Raw genomic sequence first — 22,578 nt, 5'->3', positions numbered from 1 at the left:
AATACTAATAATAACAAAGGATACTGCAAAAATTTCATAAACATTCTTGATATTACAACTGCAGAATCTAATATTACCTGAAGATCTACTGCTATTTAACTATTACAAATCCTAAACATGTCACTGTGCTAATTAACTACCCATAAAACCTACCTTCAATCAAGTAATTTCAACTGAAGACTTTTCACAAGCTGTTGCAGAAACTTGATTTTGCTCTTTAACCACCATTTTTCTCATCTTCATCAACCATCTAAAACACCCGATTATATAATCATACAAATTAAGAGCAATATAAAGCCCAATTCCACCGATAATCCCATTTGGAATCGAATATGTCAAAGGCATAAGCAACATTGTAATAAAAGCAGGCACAGCTTCCTTCATATCCACCCAATTGATATCCTTGACCACTTTTATCATCATAACCCCAACTATAATCAAAGAAGGTCCAATAGCCCAAGGAGGTACACTAGACAATAGTGGGGTGAAAAACAAAGATAGAAGAAAGTAAAATCCAATAATTACTGCTGTTAATCCTGTTTTACCCCCTTCTCTAATCCCAGCTGATGATTCTACATATGTTGCTATTGGTGAAACTCCTAATGTTGCTCCAACAATTGTGGAACCAGCATCTACCATAAATGCCATGTATTCACCCTCAAAACTTCCATTTTCATCCACAAAACCCCCAATTTCTGCCATTGTGTATAATGTTCCTGTGGTTGCTAGCACATCAACATAGAGTAGGGTCAATAATGCTATCCACACATCACTTGTGTGAAATTGACTGAAACTTATAGCTCCGGCTGTTGATTCAATTTTGTGAAAATCAACCACTTTTTTGAAGTAATTGTAATTTGATTCACCAATTGGGGTATATGGGAAATATGTGACAGATGTGCCTCTAATCCATGAAATTAATGTTATAAAAAGTATACCAAATATCATACTTCCTTTAATCTCATTCATCAGCCCATAACAAGTGATTAAGAACCCAATTAATCCGAGCCAAAACGTCGGGCTGTGCATTTTCCCGGAAATGCATTGTCCGGTCACTGGATCCGTCGTCGAGCAAGCGGTCACGGTCAGTAACGTAGACGGGTCAGGCCCAACAAGGCCCAAACCCTGATGGGTCTGAAGTCCTACAAATGCAATAAAGAGCCCGATCCCTGCCGCGCAAGCGAGACGGACAGGCCGGGGGATGAGGCGAGCAAGCTTAGCCCTAAGCCCAAGCCCAGCAATGACAAGAAAAGCAAAGCCTTGAACCAATACAACAGCCATGGCTGTCTTGTAAGAAAATGGGCCGGACCCATGAAAGCCCACTAAATTATAAGCCAAATAAGCATTACCACCCATACCTGGGGCTAAGCCCAAAGGCAAATTAGCAAAAATTCCCATAGCAAAACACCCAATCATAGATGATAAAATTGTAGCTACAACAAGATCATTTTTAGCTCTATCAAGACATCTTTGATACCCATCATTGGGTTTGAAAACACAATCAGGAGAACGAGTTTGATTCGCCGGAAAAGTACAGTCGGCGGCAGAACATGTGACGCCGGAATCGGCAAGAATAGTTGCATTAACAGAGATGATATAAGCCATGGTAAGAAATGTTGCAGTAGCAGCACGAAATTCCTGAGTGAAACAAGTTCTTCTTGCATCAAGTTTGAAAAAGATTCCAACTTTGGTATTTGAAAATCTCCGGTTGAAGCTAGTCTCGAGTTTTTTGAAAAAAGATGACAACTTTGAGCAAAACCCAGAAGAAGGACATAACTTGATTTCAGCCATGTTTTTAGAATTTGATTGTGAAGAGAGGATTAGGGTTTTAAATATAGGAAAAGTGGGAGAAATCAGAAAAGGAAATGGGGATTTTAGGAGGATTACATACTGGATTTGGGGGATCTGTATAAAGGAAAATGTGGACAAAAAGAGCATTACTTGCTGGTGGTTATATATGGGAAGTCATTGCTTGTCTTTCTGTATGTGCATCCTTCATATTTATTATTGGAAAATAACATTCTAAGTCATTTCATCTTTCATTTTTTATGCATTAAGTCCTTCATTTCTTTTAATTTTAGTAATATTAACTCATTGATAACCAAAAAAATGTAAAACTCGGTTAACGAGTGATAACTTGCATTCAGAATTTGTATTTTTAACTGTTTGAAAACAATTTTTAATATGTAAATGCATCTATAGCGAAATCATAAAAACCTTATTTTGAATTTTAAAAGTATAATTTATAACGTCTTTTTAATTGAATTAGATGTTCACAGCTAATTAATTTAACAAACAATGACTTGATGTGACCCAAAATAAAAATCAAATACTTAATGTGTGAAATTAAAAATTTAAGGATTTAAACATAAAAAAAATAAAAATTAAGGACCTTATAGTGATTTTGCCTTAGTCTTTGTTATTTTATTATTAATGTTGGTAACAGATAAGATTCTGTTGACTCTATTCTTTGACTAATTTAGAATATGTATGTAATAATGATGCAGTATTAACTTATTAAGTAAAAAATACGTAAATTTGGATAAATGCAAATTGTTAAAAATGATAGCGTGACGTCTTAATTAAAGTTCCATTCATGATACCGTTTTACAAAAAAGAAAGATAAAAATAAAGAAGAAACGTACAAAGTCGTTTTTTTTTAAAGAAACGATACAAAATTGTTAATATCATTTACCTTAATTTTTTTTTTTTGAGAAATATCATTTACCTTAATTTAATACTAATAAAAAATGAAACTTATGTTCTTTTTAAATTTTTTTGGTAATAAACAGTGGTGATATAGCGGTTAAGTTGCGACTTTATTAGTCAGTAACAGTTATTTATATCTTTCTTTTTTCTGAAATTGAATTTTAAAATTCAAGAATTTTAAAGTTTTGAAACTTTGATAAAATATTATCTAAAGTTTAGGGACTGTGAGAGATTTTCACCTTTTAATATTCTCTCCACTTTTATCTTTTGTTCTATTTTCGACTTTTCGTGACTAAATTGAAAAATGATTATTGAATTCAGCTGGATACATATAAAAAGAATTCTTTCCATAGACAAATATTATTGGGTGTTCTACGAAAAAAAACATAGGGTGTTTAATATTTATATGCTAGTTGGTTTAGGATATCGTTTTTCAAATTTATGTGAAATTATTTATCATTTTATCTTAAATTGATACATTGCTTCATTATTTTGGTTGGTCTAAATTACACACAATTTTCCTCTTATATATATGAGTTGTTTTTTCTTCAAAAAAAATAAAAAAATAAATATGAGTTGTTTTCTAATCTTTATAATATAATCTTTATTTATAAATCAAACAAAAATACATCTGCTTTAAAAACAAAACAAAAAATATATGAATTTAAGTGAGTTTTGGACGTATATTTTTGTTAATAAATTTATCTCGAATTATGTTGTTGCATCTATAACGTAATCGAAATCAGTTTGTTTGGAGCAACTCTTTCTCATCGGCACGAGTAATTTTTAGTACAACCACTGCTTTTTTTTATCTCGATAGAATCAGTGGCGACAGCTCGTTGATTATCTCTGCCCCTAGTTCGCTTATTTTTAATGTCGATGTTGATGTGTTTCTGTTACCTCAACGTGTTAGATATGGTTTCATATTGAGAAACTCTGTTAGTTTTGTGTTTGTTGGAAATGGTAGATGTATTGATTGCCAAAGGTCTTAGTGCGAGGAAAGCTTTAAGCTGGCTGAAGGCAAATGAGTTGAAGATGTCACACTTCAATCGGATTCTCAACTTTTAGTTCAAACTGTCAATGATCGGGAAGATTCGATCTCTATAATTAGTTTAATTATTAATGACGGTAAAGTCCTTGTAAAGACTATCCATAATTACGGTGTTCAATTTGTTAGTCGATTCACACATCATGTAGTTCATACTTTAACTAAAGAGAAGTTGACAACCCTTTTCTATTTTTGCTTTGAGAGCTAATTAATAATATTATTTCCGCTGTTCTGAAAAACCTTAAAATTACACATTTTACTAGTAATACAAATAAATGTTATTGAAAATTCTAACTTAATTTCATCAACTGATCATATCTGTACATTAAATAAAAATAAATTAGAAAAATTATGTGTAGCAAATTAATATTGTCAACTATTTTGATTATAATTTTTTAAACTATGTGAAATCTATCAATTTGGGACATGAAAAAAAAAAAAAAAAATTAATACTGCTGAGGTGGAGTAGTTTAATGCGTCCAGTTGTGCATATTAATTTTAAAAAATTTAATCACCATTTTTCCTTATAAATAAATAAATAATCACCACAGAAAAACAAAAGAAATTAACAATATATAATTTATAATTTCCAGCTAATTATATGCTTAATTAAATTTTCTATATGTTAGACCCACACGATATATTAAAATACGTAGACAAAATGCTTTTGGGTTAGTATAAAATTGGTTGTTTTAGGTAGTTGCTATAAAGTTCCAAATTCAAAATCTTTGAATGATATCTAGTTCCATGTATGTTTCTAGTTATAAAACTCAAGGATCAATTTTATATTTGAAGGAATCTATTAGACCACCACTCATCAAATTTTAATAATTAACCAAATTTAGTGAAAATGGGATAAATATAGTTTCCCGGATAATTTGATATTATCTGATTCCATTCTTTTTTTAGTTGAGAAAATGCTTGTAATTTTATTAGATAAAAAATAAAGAAGTACAACAAGTAAAATGTAAGGAATAAAACCTCACATGATTATAGACTAAAACAAATACAATATCCATGAAATGATAAAAATGATTACAAAGAGCAAAAAGAACCCATAAAAGGCACAAAAAAACAAAAAACTACAATATATTTCTCATTAATCCAAATCAGTAGAAAGACATCTGCAATCCAAACTTCATCCTTTAGACCATTCCGAATATTCAGATCTAAATCATTTTTTTTGTTGCAACCACGTAGATTTATTGATCTACGGATAAGATAAATCATTTCCGCTCTTGCTAAATCCGAAAAAAGCATAAACGACAGAATAATAGAGAGCAGATACAATCAGACGGATAAGGTGTAAAAATACTCATAACCTTTACAGTCAGGAGCAATTTTACCTCTAACGTCTAAAATTTTATAATTTTACCTCTAATGTTGACAGTCAAGAGCAATTTTACCTCTAACGTTGTCAAGTTGGGTCAATTTGAGAAATAATCCGTCAAACTGTCTTCTCGGTCATGACTTTTCTTATCCACACTACCTGTCAGTCATTTTAGCATTCATTAGTAACAAATCATAAACATATGATTAGATGTGGAAAAAAAATTAAAATTAAAACTAAAATTAAAATAAAAAAATATATTGTATATTGTACGAGTTAGACATAAAAAAATTCAAAATATTTCACCGAATTTATAAAATATAAAATTTATAAATATTAATCTCCAATATTATTATTAAATCACATAAAATATAAAATCTTTTTTTCTAAAACAAATTGATATGCAATTGGTGCAGAATAAAGAACAAAATATCTATATTTTATAATAATATTTGAAATCAATCTAACTTGACAATATAAGAGTTAAATTTGCTCTTGGCTGTTAATATTAGGAATAAAATTACATCATTTTAGACGTTAAAGATAAAATTGTTTCTGGATATAAATATTAAATGTATTTTTACATCCTGTATATAAAGATTTACTGTGATGGGTATGGATATTACTCCACTGGATATTCTATTTATCTCACAAAAATCAGAGATGTTTTATATGTATGTCACTATAGATACATAAAGTCAACTAATTTTAACTATTAAATTTATTTTTATATCACATTGTAATATAACTTGTTAATTTTTAGCTTTTACCATTTTTATATATATAGTTTATCCGATTTTTTGATTCGATATATTTTTTAAGTAGATTCTCTCCCAATTAAAGTTTTATATATACGCTCAAACTCGAACTCGAAATCGAAATCTAGTTAAGCGAATTGAGGCACTCAAGTCAACCTTCATTTTTATTTACTCTTTTAATGGCTGGTAAATAAAAGAATAAAATAATTTTTACATATGGATGTCTGTTGTTTCAAATGGAGAGTGTACATTCTTAAAGGCCTGTTTTGATAGGGAAGCCCATAAGCAAATCATCTCGGGTCAATTATATGAATATCATAATTAAGTACAAAATTACAACTAAGTTATATCACCAAACTTAATTCTTAATATATTATTATTTTCTATATATTATGATTTTACATCATAATTTAAATATTCTAAACTCCAATTCATAAACCATAAACCGTAAAAATTATATTCTAGACTTTTAATTTATTAGTCCTTATATTTTGACAAAACACATTGTTTAGTCCTTGTATTTTCAAAAACACATGATAAGGTCCCTAACCTTTTTCTCAGTGAACTGTTTAGTCCTTCCGTCTGTTTGTTAGATTCTTTACTTTTTATGACTTCGGAAATGACTAAATTACCCTTTATTATTTACCTTCAAATTTTAGAAGAGGAAATCCAATTTAGAAGAAGAAGCTATTTGTATGGAGAACAAGAAAAAGAACATACCCAATGTTTACGAATTTGAACGATTAAGAAGAAAATCAAGAAGAAGAACACTCAAAGTTGATTTCAGATGCATTAGAATTTAAAGAAAAGGAAAAGAAGAACGCAAATCCAAATTGACTAACAAAATCTTCATGAAAGTCTAATGGCAGGGACTAAACAGTTAATCGAGAAAAACGTTAGGGACTAAATAGTTCACTGAGAAAAATGTTAGGGATCTTACCATGTGTTTTTGAAAATACAGGGACTAAACAGTGTGTTTTGTCAAAATATAGGGACTAATAAATTAATTACCCTAAAATATATGAACATAATCCAAAATTATGATTTGATATAGTTGTAAATAGTTTTTAAAAGATGAATTTCTGTGTAATTTTCCCAATCATCTCACCGCCATATACCCAAAGATAAAATGGTATTTTCCACAATAAAAACCTACTCTCTCTTTTCATTATTACTTTCATTTCTTACTCTTACTTTTTTTTTTCACTCACTTTGATATTGGAGTATACTTACAGTTGGGTATTAGGCCTTACATCATCCTTACAGTTGGGTTGAATAATTTCCTAAAGGGTCTATGGAACTAAAAAGAGACTAGATTAAAAAGAATTTTTTTTTTAATCATCAAACCATAAATATGGAGCAGAAAGAATTAATTTAGAAAAAAAAAAAAAAATTAGCGCATGCATATCGATATAATAAAAAGCTTTGGTTCTATCTCGTTACTTGCAAGATTCCATGTAATGTAAATAAAGAATTTAAAAATTAGGAATTGCTTTTGATTATCTCATTTTTATAGTATCTCTAAATAAGAATATTTGTTTACAATGGGTACTTAAGCTGCAGTGGGTTCTGTTTTTAAGATGAATTTGGTATTAAAGTTTGGCATTATTTAGGGACCAAAAAGAGTTTTTGTTAATTTAGAAAATAATGCTCTTCTTTTCAGGGTACTATATATTAATTTTCTACTATGCTTTTTTATCCATCATTTCTTCCATTACTATTCATTTACTTAGATTCTCATCATGTGCCAAAATGAAGCTTTATACATAATAATAATCTAATCTAATCTAATCTATCTATCTAAGATTTGCGATATAATTATGAGCCCTAATACATCATGAGATATTACTTAAAAAAATACATGAGATACTGAATTTGATCTAAAAAATCGATCAACCTTCTAAACTTTTAAAATATTTTTTTAGTTCACTGAACTTGTTTAAAGTAATATGGTTAACCCTCTGAAAATAGGATTTTTAACAAGTAAAAATGCATATCATTTTAAGTAACTTCAGGAGAACAATAAAATCATTGTAATCAAATTTAAGGAGTCATAAATTATTTTAAATAAATTAGAAGGTAAACTGTGATTTTAAATAAGTTCATGAATTTGTAAGCACTTTTTGAAAGCTATATATATCATTTTAAATAAATTCAAGTTAATTTTTAATTGAGATAAGTTCATAGCGATAGGGAGATCAATCACTTTTTTTCAACCAATTTCAAGTCTTTGATGTATTAAGCCTAATTGTGATCATGTGTCAAAATGAGCCCTATAATACAATCTATCTTTATTTGCTTTCAAAAAATTATTATTCTTTATTTCTAGACAAATTAAATATGATTTTCAACGTGTGTACAAGTAGGATGATTAACACAATAATTACAGAATGTTGTTGGAATATTTTCAAGTTCAACGAGAAAAAATAAATCATTTAACTATCAAAATTACAGAAAACTAGTCTATTATTCTATTGCCATCCACCATTTTTTTAAGTGAATAAAAGCTTGATTAGACTAGATATTTAATCCATGATATTTTACACTCACATTTTATAGAAACTTCATCCAATTCCTCTGAGATTAAGGATGTGAAACGTTTCGTATTAAAATCATGTTACTATAAATATATACATAATAATCATGTCAATCGAGTTATTTTTATAAATCGTATTGTATAAGAAATTACCACCTCTAATGTGATTTCATATTATGTGGTCTATATAAAAACCATATAATTATATACAACATAAAATCAACACAAATGATCATCATGTCCAACAGACCATGTACTCAATTTGTCTCTATAAATCGTGTTACCATGTGGAAATTAACAGTCCTATCCGAGATAAAAAATTATCAGTGGTGACTATACAGGCTCTTCTTCAATGCCATTTGATGAAGCTGCTATAAATAAATTGGTGAAGTAGCTGATAACTAAGTTTATCTCCCTATATTTGTAAAGGGTAAAAAGACCCAACTTCAAAATACTTCAATCATCCACAAAAAGTTTATAATTTACTTAGATCATCACCAACTAATAGTCTCCACAATAAAATCACAACATAATTTTGTTTCTATTTCTAAATTATCATACATCGGAGCCCCAAAATTGATAGAATTAAACAATTATATTTAACACTGGATTTTGAAAAAAAAAAAAAAAAAAAAAAAAAAAACTTAATGCAACACTATACTTATAAATGCACTATTGTAAAATAAATAAGCCAAAAAAAGAACATTTTTGTTATACATTCTTTGGTAGCTTGAGTTGTTGAGTAACTATTTCTTATTAATCTTCTTCTTGCCTCTCTTTCTTGAACTAGATTCAGGTTTTTCTTCTGCTTCTTCAGCCTTCTGCTCTGCCTCTAACACAGCCAACTTCGACATTGAAACGAACAAAACGTTACTACGAATAGATCTATAATTTCAACACAAGCCTACTATGAAGTCTGTGATTAAGATTACCTCATCAAGAATTGGTTTAAGTTCCCTGTACCGAGCTTCAGCGAGATCAAAACCATCCTTCCTAAGTTCCTGCAATGCATGAACTAGTCGATCAATAGACAAGTGGAGAGACGCAGAACAAGAATATATAATTGATAACTGAAGTTAAAAATTATAATACACTGAATCGGAAACAGACCTTTCCAGTGTGTTGAGTATGCTCATGGGCTGCCATTTGCCAGTACAAATTAGTCCGCTTATAGAAATCCCTTAAAGATTCTCCAGGCTTTGCAAAGATAGATGTTAAAAATTTCAGTACATTATGGCTAAGACAAAGGAACTTAAAAAGGAAGTTATGGACATTATTAGATGCGATAGACAAGTGCATTCATAACTCAAGACATGAACTTGTCATGGAACCGTTTGAACCAAAAGGGTAAGCTGATGGTTGAGACCCAATTATAGATCTTATATTTGTCTCTGACTGTTTGGTCCAAGAGGACCCGATACCATGTCATAGAACTATTTGATCCAAAAGCTTAAGCTGATAGTTAAGGCCCAATTATAGATCTTATATTAATCTCTGACAGAACTCATGTCATGCTTATTATTCAAATTAGAAAATCATGATGTTCCCACAGTTAGTGACAGTCCAAAAATCAATAAATAGGAGAATTACCGCAGGGGTTCTTTGTGAATCTGAAAGGCCAAGGTTGGCGCGAATCTGCTCTATTCTTGCTCGCTTTTCTTTCCTTCGAAGTTTCTTTTTCCCACCCTTTATTATAGCAACAGCATCTCCCACTTTAAGTGATACAGAATCTTCATTTCTAGCCTAAATGAAAAAAGAAAGAGAAAAAAAACAACAATTAGTTAGCATCGACTAAAAAGAAAATGAACAAAGCTATGGTTTATGAGAATATTTGTCTTTCTGGCATTGTTTTTCTTTCTAAAAGGAAGACTGGAGAAAATTTATAACTCCTAATCGTGAAAAACTGCAGGAAGCAATGGGTAAGGAAAAGCATTAACATTTATAAGTTTGCTAAAAAGAAATGGCACAAGGAAGCACCTCTGCATCATCACCATCCTCGTCATCCTCATCATCATCACTCTCATTACTGTTGTCATCACTGCCACACTCGTCTTCACTTGCATCTTCATCCTCATCATCATCTTCATCCTCTGAAACTTCCATCCATTCTGATTCGGAAGCCTAAGTTAAGAAAGAAAAGTACAGTCAACAACACAAGGACCACATTGCTGTAATGAAACTTTGACAAACAGACAGCGGGTTGTCACAGATGTGGTTTATGTCCCAAGCCATTGGTTAACTGCAATTCCAAACAAAATTGACTCTCGTCATGTCTACCTCCATCCATAGAGGAGCTCTACGAGGCAAAAAGCCCAATCGTATTGCTAATAGCATTGCCAGTCAGCTAACTTATTCAGATCGGAGCTACTTTATAGGACCAAATCTTTTTCCATTCAAATTAGACAAGGCAAGAAATTCTACAGGGTAAAAGATTTAAGGCTAACAACTTGCAGTTTGCCACACATGCTTAATCCCCTCCATCCCTTCCCCAATTCAAAAGATTGAGATTAGCTAGAAACTATATTTGCTATGGGCCTCTAGGGATTACTATAGCCTTGGACGGAGGGCATAATATACTGAAACATGAAAAGCAATAAAAGGGTGCATTTCTTGCTAACAGTTGAGAATTCTACGGTACAGTAATCTCTTCCGTTAGAATGATGATCTTATGATCTGAAGACATGAAGTTAAATGGTCAACATATTAAACAGATCAATGAAGAGGTTTGCACTTGCCCAAACCATGAATTAACAATGTATTGGATATTGAAGCAGGAACATAACCTACCGGAATAATACATTTCCACTCATCGAGTTTGCTAAGATTAAGAGAATACAAGTCATCAAGTGTAATTTCTTGGTCTTTATTCTCCATCATGCCCCCGTATATGTACAATGTATCCCTGCCAACAACCATGCAGGAATTTATACGTCCACAGGGCTTCACTACCTACAAGTTCAAACTAGGTCAAGTAAGCAAAAAATCCAACAACTAAATACACGAGCCTATAAACTTTCACTACAACAAACCTCTGGTAAAATAGAATCTTGCTCAGCCAGCTTAGCTTTAGATGCGTCAGGTTTTCCATCAAATTTGGCTACAGAACAACCATGATCAACCAAAGCCATGTTTGTTTTCACATTGTCAGATATTTCATCAATGGTGCTTTCTGCATCAGGTGCCTCTTCAAGGTAATCTTGATTTGCATCCTCATTCATGGGATATTCTGTTTCCATTGCATTTATCTTGTCTAGATTAGATCCATTAGACATTTGCTGAGAACTCTTTTTCAACTGCAAAGAGCCCATTGAAAAGAATACGTTCAACATCATAACATAAGAGTACAATGGAATCAAGGGAAGAGTACAGGAAATTGGAAGGAGAAACGCAAGATTGCAAGATCTTCCCCCACACATTCCCCCACCCCCCTCCCTCTCTTCTCTCAAACCAAACAGGAACAAGAGCAACAGCAGCAGTGATCTTATGATACAGAATATCAGAAAGGGTAAGGACGACGAAGACAACAGTAATAATAATAGTTAAATAGTCCACATTGCTTAATTGGGAAGCTATATGGCTTCTTATATAGGTGAGGCAATCCTCTCCCTTTGAGGTACCTTTTAGGGAGAATTTAGTTTTTCTTTATAAGGTATCAGAGCTATGGTATTCAAAGTTGGGTTGCCCATTGATATTTTCTTCAAGCCCCAAATGATTTGGGCATGAGGGGTGTGTTAAATATCCCATATTGCTTAATTGGGAACCTACGTGGCTCCTTATATATGTGAGGCAATCCACTCCCTTTGAAGCACCTTTTGGGGTGAGTTAGGCCTTTGTTTACAATAATAAATATCAATGTTTTGAAAAATAAGAAAATATCTATAGATGGGTTTATTCATGAATATACCTTATCTTTCGTGGACTTTTCCTTTCGCAGTTCCAACGGATACCTACACAGGAAAAATACACAAATTTAATTCCAAACACTGAACTAACCTGAATTCGTTCATATTGCAGTACACACACTGAGAAAATATATGAGAAGGGGAGGGGGGGCAAAGACAGAAGAGAAATCTGTTGAGAACTCCTTGCACGCGAACAATACTATGCCTTGCAATTGTACTAAGGATGGATGAGAAAATACAAGAATCGCTTCATCAATATGACCACGATATAAGTGCTAGGAACATATAACTAATTGTTCACACATAAGCATTATCTTGCAACTGAATTAAGGTGCAACAATATGACTGCTGCAGGAAAATGACATAAAAAGGAATTACCAGCGATAGTTGTCTAATTGGAAGCCATAAAGTTCATTCAAGAACAAGCTCATCATTACATCTCCTGTTGGAATAATAAAATCTAAACATGAGTAATTAGCTCAAGGAAATAAAGGATGAGTAGCTAGCAATATTAATTAAATTTTAAAGCAACAGAACAGTGTAATAAGTTCTCATTTGAACCAAGGAAGCAACAAAACAACTTAGGACACAATATATCAATTAAGCTTCATAGTATACAATGGAAAATATGAAAGGAAATAGAAGATCAAATCCGGCTAATGATGTGAGCCAGGGAAATAAATTATAGGCCACAGGACACGATGCTCTTTGCTCAACCAGTTAGACAAATCCAGGTAGAAAGTTAAAACTTCTGTCCACGAATGATCACCAACAACAGAAAATTAACTTTGGATGATAGAGGTTTTACTCGAGCGCTTCACAGTCTCATTATGTTCAAGCTAATGATGCCAAATTAATTTCATATTCAAAATCAGCTCAGTCCTCTAAACTAAAACAAATAAAAGCATGTGCTCAGAGAACAAGGCTATACAACATGAAAGTTTTTAGTTCTGACAAACTCTGTGATATATGCATGCAAAACTTTGAAGACATGACAAATGTTTGCTTAATATTCCAATTTCATTCTTATAAAGCATAGACTATTTTCCGGTTAACTTTTTAAACAATAGTAATTGGAGTTGTCTTATAAGCTACCAAATTACACAGTGATAAAGGTTTACCTCTGTGAGGAATTCAACTTCCTATAGACATTAAACTATTTGGTAAATACATTAGCTTCCAATGCTTTCAAACATCATGCAAAAACAACTTACAAGAATTATAAAACCTTTCTGTTTCAATTCAACTCTAATATTAATGGGAGTTGGGAAATTAGGGAGTTATATGGACCCATCCTTTGAATGCAAGGTTTATAAGGGACAAATGACAAAGTCCAAGAAAGACAAAGCAAATTGTACTTGAAGTAGATGGGCAACAGTCACTAAATTAGCAAAATACTAAAATCAAATAGTTTGGCTCGTAGTAGCAGACATTAACTCTCTATACTGCATTCTGAAAGCGAATCCTTTTCAGACATGAGCAATAATATTAGTTCAAGAAGTAATAATTTAAATTCAAATCAAATGATCACAACTTTAAAATGCTTATGAAAATCAAGATCTAACAACTGAGATTCTTGTCAAAAATGAAATGATGTTGACAGTTTACATAGTTGCATCTACATAAATGCAACAATGTGACAACTTCTCTAGTGGCATATTATAAAATGTATGATTCACTATATTGAGCCTTATTTTCGTCTGAAAGAAGAAAAAATGACATATTTTACATCTATCTTCATTTTTTAAGTGACTCTGATGATTTAAGAATTTATACACAAAGTCATATGTAAATGATGTCATTCATTCAGAAAATTTTGAGACATTTCAATCAGCAGTTGCTAAAGTAAGATGAGACCCATATAAAATCTGATAGGCAAAAAAAGGTGTCCAAATTGATTTACATATGCAAGCAACACAATAAATGAACCCCACCTTCCATTTCCATATCCACTACACCTCCAAATAACACAGCACGTTTCTTATGGACACACATAGAAAGTCCAGCACGAGGCCCAGGAAGCATCCCACTTTTCTTAACCTATAACAAGGAAAAAATATTAGGACTGCCAAACACATCGAGTCATTGACCATAAGTAACTGAAAAGGTCAAAAGAAAGGAAGTAAAGTGCGAATAACATCCGATTTTTGTTCTAGAAAAAGGAAGACAAACCTTGTTCCATTCCCAAGTCCGAGGATCAAGGGACCACATATCTGAGTGAACAATCCCTTTCTCAGAGGTGCTCTTTTCAGATGAAACCTCTTTCGAATAGCCACCGTATAAAAAAATCTACATTTTTAAAGCAGAATGGTGTCCATCATAACATATTGCATATTAAGTATTCAAAGAGAACAAAATAGAGATAGAACCTATGCTTGGACTAAGACAAAGTAGCAATGGATATTTCTGTTTGGGGGGTTATCCTAGCTATCAATATCAGGTGCAAGCGCAGAAATGAAAAGGCCAACTGTTAACCTAGGGGTAAGTTCATTAAAAGGGCGAATCTGAAAAACTAATGTTGCTACAATGTCCAGTCAATAAGAATTCAGAGAGACCATGGATCCAAATTGTCACAATTGTTTCATCTTGTGTTATAATTCGAAACCAAAAAAAGAAATCTTTTTCTTATCAACTTGGTTTAATTACACTCTGCATGTTTATTTAGTAAAGCAGACTAGAAGCCACAAAACTGCGAAGGTTGCTATGGTAAAAGGAATATGCATGAGAGTTGTACAAAGGAAGGGCAAAACATTGTCCCATAAATGGGATGAAACAACAGCCAGCTTGACCTTTAGGCAATGAAGGAAAATTGAAGTCAAAATGAAATCTAATTCTTCCATCTAACTTCTCATACATACAGCTTTTAAATCAAACAAATCACCAATAAAAACGCAAATAACCTGTAGCAAGTATCAAATCCTCATTCCAAGAATCTAGCAATCACGGAATATATGATAACCAACAAAATCATCACAATAGAGGATTAGCAATTCCATAAGCAATAATCATGCAGACTTTGTGAAAGGTACTAAGAAATGCAAAGTACTCATGAATATTCAAATTATGAATTCATACAACTCAAATAGGAATGGACAAACTAATTGTTGATGCACACCCCACAACAGGGTAGGAACTAAGAAGTCAGTAAAAAGAAAAACACACACGCACAGACACACACAAAACATTTTGAGCAATGAATGTGTTTATATTAGCACTAAAATGCTATAATTTCCAGTGGACTATAAATCTCTAGTATCATTTGCCTCACCTCATCTTGATAAACAAAAAACTGAAAACCACTCCGCGCACCTGGCCATATTCCTCCAAGCTTTGGTTTTATTTCTTGCCACTACAATGCAAAATAAAATTCCTCTAAGAAAAAGCAACACATAATCTCAACAATAAACATGTTCGAAAAACAAATTATTGGACAAATATGAACTTCACCTTGAACTGATCCAGGTCAAAGATATACAAGTCGTTATAGTATCTGCACAAATCAGAAAAGCTCCATTAGCCATCAAACTGTGGAATTATCACTGTAAAGTCAGGAAAAAACTTATTGGAATTTTAACTGCCCCACCAAAGCTTTTTGGTTATGCATATTGAAAAGAACTATCAAAACCATGACAATTAAATCAATGACTGCTAACAAGTTTCAATTCTTTTCAATTTTTAACGTGACTGAAAATGTAATGATGCTGCATTGTTAGAATCTCAAAATTGGAACAGAAGCTAAAATTCAATGTTTTAGGCAATAAGATAAACAGTATGGTAGCAAAGAAGCATTTAAATGGAACACCATCAATCTTAAGCAAGTAGCATGTATTTTACTTGTTGAAATATCTAAGTTGAAAGTAATCAACCAACAAGCATTTGTACTATTCAACTATTTGCATCACCGTTATTATGATAAACTATATCGCAAATGTAAATAATGTAACTGCACAAAGAATTCAAATCAGAACAACCTGGAAAATTCATTAAGTTGTATCAATAAGAACAGTTCTCTTCAAGTCAGGACAACCTCAAAAGTTGCCGAAAACAAAAAGGTTTCAGTTCAACATATCAAAACTCTTTAGTACTTCAACTGCTATAAGATTATGTCCCTCTAGACCAGTTAAACGAGTTGGAGTACATGTACAAGACGTTTGGATAACTTGGTTCAGATATGAAGCTCTCTGTGCGTGTCGAGGCAAATTAAACCATCATCTTATACTTGAGATGAGATAACCATAACTGAAGGTGCAGAGTGAAAGAAGATCATGCATTTGTTTTACTGTTTATGAAATATAAAACACATTTCACTTCTGAGGAAACATCAGCTTCACCACAAATAATCTTGCAATTTCTCATAATGGCGTCTATCATTGTGTGTTAATTCATGCACATAAATAACAAAAATAGTATGAGCAAATATATGAAGACCATCAACAACCTCACTTCTCTGAGTGTGTCATAGAAGCCGCCAAAAAGAATAATTTTGTGCTTGTACAAAACCTGCAATAGAGCCCAAAAAGGCAGGAGAGAAGTTCACATAAGACAAACAGTAAACTATCTTTGTCCAATGAAGATAAGCCAGTACAATTAAAACCACTAAAGGAGAATTGAGACAATATAGGTGTGCAATCAAAAGCCTACGGTTAAAGTTATAAGAAGCTTTAACAGAAAAATGTTGATAATCTTTCGCATCCATTGCATCTAACATCGTTTCTATAAATTAAAAAAATAAATTGACCCAGATAAATATAACATTATCTCAAAATAAAACCATAACTTGTTAATTTTAGGATTGGAATTTACAAGTAGTACTGTATCTAAAAATAATGATATGATTGATTTAGTTTTCTTTAAAAGATGCATATAACTCAAATCCAAGAGTTGGTTAAATTCAGGGACTGTTTGAAGTGTTACATGTTCTAAACCTACTTTTTCATTTAACTTTTTTCAAGATTATGTTTTCATATCACTTGCTTACAGGATCCATTAAGTTTCTTGGTTATATTCAACCAGCCATACCATACTATGGTGCAAGAGTAGAAATTTTTTATTTCATGTTAAAAACCAATTAAACAGGTACACCCCTCTGTTACTAAATATGTAACAGATTAACAATATAAGTTTAAGAACCCGTTTAGTAGTTTTTAGCTCATTAATATATATATATATATATATATAGAGAGAGAGAGAGAGAGAGAGATACATACACACACGAAACTAAAGGACATAAGAGGTTATACATGCAAAGGTAATTAGTATATCAAATAATAATAAGAAAGACCTGAACCAACCATTCGATGACCTGAGCGTGGACTAGGACAACCTTTATAGTTTAATTGCTCCCATTGATTGGTTTTCAGGTCTAATACCCAGAAATCCTGCATAAGAAACAAATAATAAATCCAATGGAGATAGACCACAATACCATTTCAAGTGTCAATCGCACTGATGCTAAGATATAGGCCAACCGGCTAATTGTTTCTCTTTTAGAAACAAGCATAGATGGAGATAAATGAAAAATAAAAATCACCTTGTAGTGATGGAAGCGCTCCTGATTGGGAGATGTGAATTCACCACCTATTAAAAAACAAATGCAGTTATGTACATTCTGCAATTAATAGAACCTAAAATAATGATAATGAAAAAGACAAGCAGCCAATTTTTTCTGGATGTGTACCAAATATATAAAGATAATTCTTCCATGCAACTGCCTGATGAGCACTACGAGGAGGAGGACTATTGGGGCTTGAAACCCTCTTCCATTCTTGCTTTTCCACATCATAACGGTAAAGGTCCCCGTAAACAAATGTCTGCATTCAGCCAAATTAGTGTAATCAAGTCAAATAATAGGTATAACAGCAATTCACTTCAAACATATATACAAACAGTAAAGTAAGAAAATTCTGTAATATCAAACCTTGTTACCATTGTAGAATTCACCTCCATAAAGAACCAATTCAGTGTCTTTCAAAGGATTAATATTTAGCTGCAGAATAAATTTAAGAAGTGTTTCAGCTTAAAGTGAAAAAACAGCATATCAGACACTTATTGGCTAATTACACTTTCCAACAATTACATAACATCATTACCGTACAATTGGATCGTGGAGATGGTGCAGGGACATTTTCTTCCACAAGGACTTCCTTTTTCTTGGCTTCTTCTTTTTGTATGCTCGACTAGGGAAAGCATATCAACTTTTAAACATAAATCGATTCAACAGTTACACATGAGAGCTCAATTTAACAATAAAATCACTTTGAAACTCATAGAACAGAGTGTTCTAAGTCCAAAATGCATTATCTACCAGCATGTCCATTTTTTAAGAAACTATATAAACAGTCATTCATTTAGTAATAAACCTGATTGCTAGCTCAAAAAATGAATTTAATGAAAATGATGATTGCATCGCCTAGAACACATTCAAACTACTAACAAAATCAATCGTAAAAAAATAAAATAAAATACCAAAATGGCCTCAATGTCATCTTCGGGAGAAACTTTCTTCGTTTCTCTGCGAGCTCTCTTCTCTTCAGCTTTCGCTGTTTTCTTCTCGGTTTTCTCTTTGCCTTTTCCTGGTTTCTTCGTCTTCTTCCCCATTATTCGTCCCTTCAACTGAGCTCAAGCCTACTCCCTTTTCCCTTTTGCGTACAGTGTAGTGCGGCGAGGGGAAAAGACCAGACTCTGAAACTAGGAAAGAGATTTTCAAATGATGACTACTTGTTCCAACGGTGTCGTTTCATTGAAAGAAAACGCGCCTGCGCTCGGGTTTATTTTGGAGTATGTTCTCCTTTTCCAACCCAAACTAAAATTAGATTGGCAACGCTAGGTTTGGCAACTAACTTTTAAAGAGTGCTTACTATTCGAGTGATTGTAGATGTTAAGGAAAGTTGTCAATTTTTAGCAACCTCTTAATAACATTGTTTAATTATTTTTTAATATATTCTCCTAGAAATAATAAAATAATAATTTGTAGGATTATAGTAGCAACTTTTCAAGCAACCTCTATTGGAGCATTTTTTAAGTAAAAGTTGTCAAAAATGATGTGGATGAAATAGACAATAAAATACTATATTTTAGTAAGTTTTGGCACTCTTTTAGACACCTCTATTGGAAATGCTCTAAAGATTATCAGTTTCCAATGGGAATTCGTCCCGGACATAATTTTTAGGACTATCAAAATAAGGGGTAAATGACACATATAACCAGTGAACTTTACTCATTTTTACATTTTAACCACTGAACTTCAATTTTTAACGGTATGACCATTGAACTTTACACTTTTTAACACTCGTGGCCAATCAATGTCTCAAAACGACCGTTGATGGCCTCAAACTAAATCTATAGAGATTTAATGATATTCTAAAGAGTTTTAATTCTTGAAAATTTTCGTTTTGAGATTATTTAGGTGTTGTTTGATTAGGAGAGAGTGAATTTTTGAAGAGAGAAAGCTCCAAAAAATGTGATTTTGAAAAATACAAAATGTGGCTTCATGGTAAATATCGTTCCGAACAACTCTAATTTTTGAATATTTTCATTTTGAGGTCATTAACAGTCATTTTGACGAGTTATATAGTTAAAGTTGAGTGGTCGCCGGTATTAAAAAATATAAAGTTTAGTGGTCATACCGTTAAGAATTGAAGTTCAGTGATCATAATATTAAATGGGTAAAGTTCAATGGTCATAGATGTAATTTATCCTCAAAATAAGTCATGATACAATTATTATATTTGTGTAATTTATAAATTAAATGAATTATAATTGCAATTTTATAATTTCATATCATAAACGGTCGATACAATTAACCTCTATATTAAACAAATCGGATCACAAGTTAATTGCGAATTCGTTATAACTCGCAAATTTTAGCTCGATAATCTTAAAATGTTGATTAGGATAGTAAATTAGGGCTTATGAATTATAACATGAAAATCTAAAGTTCATAAGAATAGTAAATTAGTGATCACAAACTTATAAGTAAATTTTAAGCTACAGGAAGAGCTAATATTCTAAGGTCCCGTTTGTTTGCCGAAAACTATTGTATATAAAAATATTTTTTTAATTTTTTAGTATCGTTTTTGTTTCGAAAAATAAGTCAACGAAAAAGTATAGGTCAGTCGACAAAAAAATTATGAAAAAAGTAAAAAGAGTAAACATTTTATTAAGTTTTTAAAACCTTACTTCATTCATTCTTACCTTTTTTTTTTAATAATCGTCACCTACCATTTAGTGAGGCCTATTTTTAATTCTATAATTAAAACATCCTCAATATGGCGGTGAGCTTGCTGTAATTAGACCTGTTCATGGACTGGGCTCGGGCCGGACTCAATTGGGTTGAGCTCTAAAATCATCTTCCCAGGTCCAGCCCAACCCACACTATTTAAAGGTCGAACCGGGTTCAGCCCGAGAAAAAATTATAAATACCATGTCCGACCCAGCCCGCCCAATATTTTTTTTTAATTTATTTAATATTGAATTTTAAATTTTTTCACTCTACAAAATTTAGTGTAAAATGTTAAACTCATACAAAAAAAAGCACGAATTAATATTTTTACAAAGCACAACCACCAATATATAATTTCATTTTAATAATATTTAATATTCTAAAGCAGTACAAAAAAACCGATAAATCGCCAGGCCCTGATGGGCTAAACCCGGGTTTCTTTCAATTTTTCTAGGATACTATTGGGATTGAGGTAGTAAATGCTTGTAGTGGCTTTTTGGAACGTCGGGAATTCCCTACCAACCTGAATGACACGATTATTGTCTTAATTCCTAAGTTTGATAACCCTGAAAGTATGAAGGACTTTCATCCTATCTCGCTGTGCAATGTACTCTATAAATTGATTGATAAGGTCCTAACTAACAGACTTAAAGAAGTCATGTCTAGCATTGTGTTTGAGAACCAATCTGCTTTTGTCCCTGACCGGTCTATTACTGATAGTATCATGGTAGCCTTTGAATCCCTACATTATATGAAGAGGAAAAATAGAGGAAGTTTGGGTGAGGTGGCTTTGAAGCTTGATATTAGCAAGGCCTATGATAGGGTGGATTGGAACTTTCTTCGTCTGTTTATGATCAAATTGGGATTCTCACAGATATGGATGGATTGAATTATGTTGTGTATCACTTCAGTGGAGTATTCGGTCTCTGTTAATGGCCAATTTTTTGGGCTAATTAAGCCTAGTAGAGGCCTGATGCAGGGTGACCCGCTTTCTCCTCACCTATTTATCTTGTGTGCTGAGATCCTTTCCAAATTGATTAGGAAGGCAGAGGAAGGGGGATCAATCCATGGTTGTATGATTGCTAGAGGAGCTCCAATTATGACCCACCTTTTCTTTGCAGATGATAGTTTTCTATTTTTTAGGGCCACTATGGAAGAATGTTGCAAAGTGGGATCAATCTTGGCCGAGTATGAGGCAGCTTTTAGCCAGGTTGTTAATTTGCAGAAGTCTGGAATATTCTTCAGCCTTAATGTCCCCTCCATTTTGTGCAGGGATATGTGTTCGTTGTTGCAGTGCATAACCCTCTCGACATTGGTCGTTATTTGGGTCTTCCGTCTCTAATTGGGAAGTCTAAGGTGGTGATCTTTGGGTTTCTCAAGGATAGATTGAGGAAGAGATTGAATAATTGGAGTTATAAATTCCTGTCTGCGGCAGGTAAGGAAGTACTGATCAAAACAGTGGCCCAAGCGCTACCAACTTTTTGTATGAGTGTGTTTATGTTGCCTAAGTCTTTATGCCAGGAGTTGGAAAGGATTATGAATTCCTTCTGGTGGGGTATGAAACCTGGTGGTAGGAGATCAATTCATTGGCAGGGGTGGGCCAAGCTGAGTCAGGATAAAAGAGATGGGGGTTTGGGTTTTAGACACCTGCAGAATTTTAATTTATCCTTACTAGGTAAACAGGGGTGGAAATTACTTAGTAATCCAAACACTTTGGTGGGTAAGCTTTTAAAAGCAAAATATTTCCCTACGGTACATTTCATCTCCTCCAAATTGGGCAAGAATCCTAGTTTTATTTGGATAAGTATTTGGAAAGCAATTAGAGTTCTGAAGCTGGGGGTAAGATGGAGAGTAGGTAATGGTAAATCCATTTCAGTATGGAAGGACCCGTGGTTGAATACGAGCTCATCGTTTATGGCCCAGTAGGTCGCTAGAGATAACCCAAGGGATAATAAAGTTGCCGAGTTATTTATCCCTGGAAGAAGGGTGTAGGATAGGGGTAAGGTTGAGTCTATTTTGTCTGCGTCTGATGTTAGGGCAGTTCTTAAGATGATTCTGCCTTTCCGAGAAGTGG

At 32.6% G+C, this 22,578-nt stretch overlaps 2 protein-coding genes across 3 annotated transcripts; both read right to left on the bottom strand.

The window, feature by feature from the left end:
• Positions 1-11: 11 nt before the first annotated feature.
• Positions 12-1,944, bottom strand: LOC136232157 (adenine/guanine permease AZG2). Its single transcript, XM_066021219.1, has one exon. The coding sequence runs from the start codon at positions 1,936-1,938 to the stop codon at positions 160-162; it is 1,779 nt and encodes a 592-aa protein (XP_065877291.1). The 5' UTR covers positions 1,939-1,944; the 3' UTR covers positions 12-159.
• A 7,055-nt stretch (positions 1,945-8,999) lies between these two features.
• On the bottom strand, positions 9,000-18,996 carry LOC136229169 (uncharacterized). Of its 2 annotated transcripts, none has more exons than XM_066017763.1 (20): positions 18,749-18,996; positions 18,373-18,459; positions 18,201-18,269; positions 17,961-18,093; positions 17,814-17,860; positions 17,575-17,661; positions 16,722-16,783; positions 15,731-15,773; positions 15,552-15,632; positions 14,456-14,572; positions 14,218-14,323; positions 12,662-12,725; positions 12,286-12,328; positions 11,411-11,674; positions 11,169-11,330; positions 10,359-10,502; positions 9,972-10,124; positions 9,492-9,578; positions 9,314-9,382; positions 9,000-9,226 (listed from the first exon to the last, which is right to left on the bottom strand). In XM_066017763.1, exons 1-20 carry the CDS (start codon positions 18,878-18,880, stop codon positions 9,128-9,130), a joined length of 2,049 nt encoding a protein of 682 aa, XP_065873835.1. In that variant the 5' UTR covers positions 18,881-18,996; the 3' UTR covers positions 9,000-9,127. The 2 variants fall into 2 exon arrangements, with proteins under 2 accessions (XP_065873835.1, XP_065873843.1); XM_066017771.1 differs by having other exon boundaries at positions 18,378-18,459; positions 18,749-18,979.
• Positions 18,997-22,578: the final 3,582 nt, after the last annotated feature.

Source organism: Euphorbia lathyris, chromosome 1 (assembly GCF_963576675.1).
Source record: "Euphorbia lathyris chromosome 1, ddEupLath1.1, whole genome shotgun sequence".
Classification (NCBI taxonomy): Eukaryota; Viridiplantae; Streptophyta; class Magnoliopsida; order Malpighiales; family Euphorbiaceae; genus Euphorbia; species Euphorbia lathyris.
Note: the sequence above shows the minus strand (reverse complement) of the source record. Positions and strands in the feature narration are given on the sequence as shown.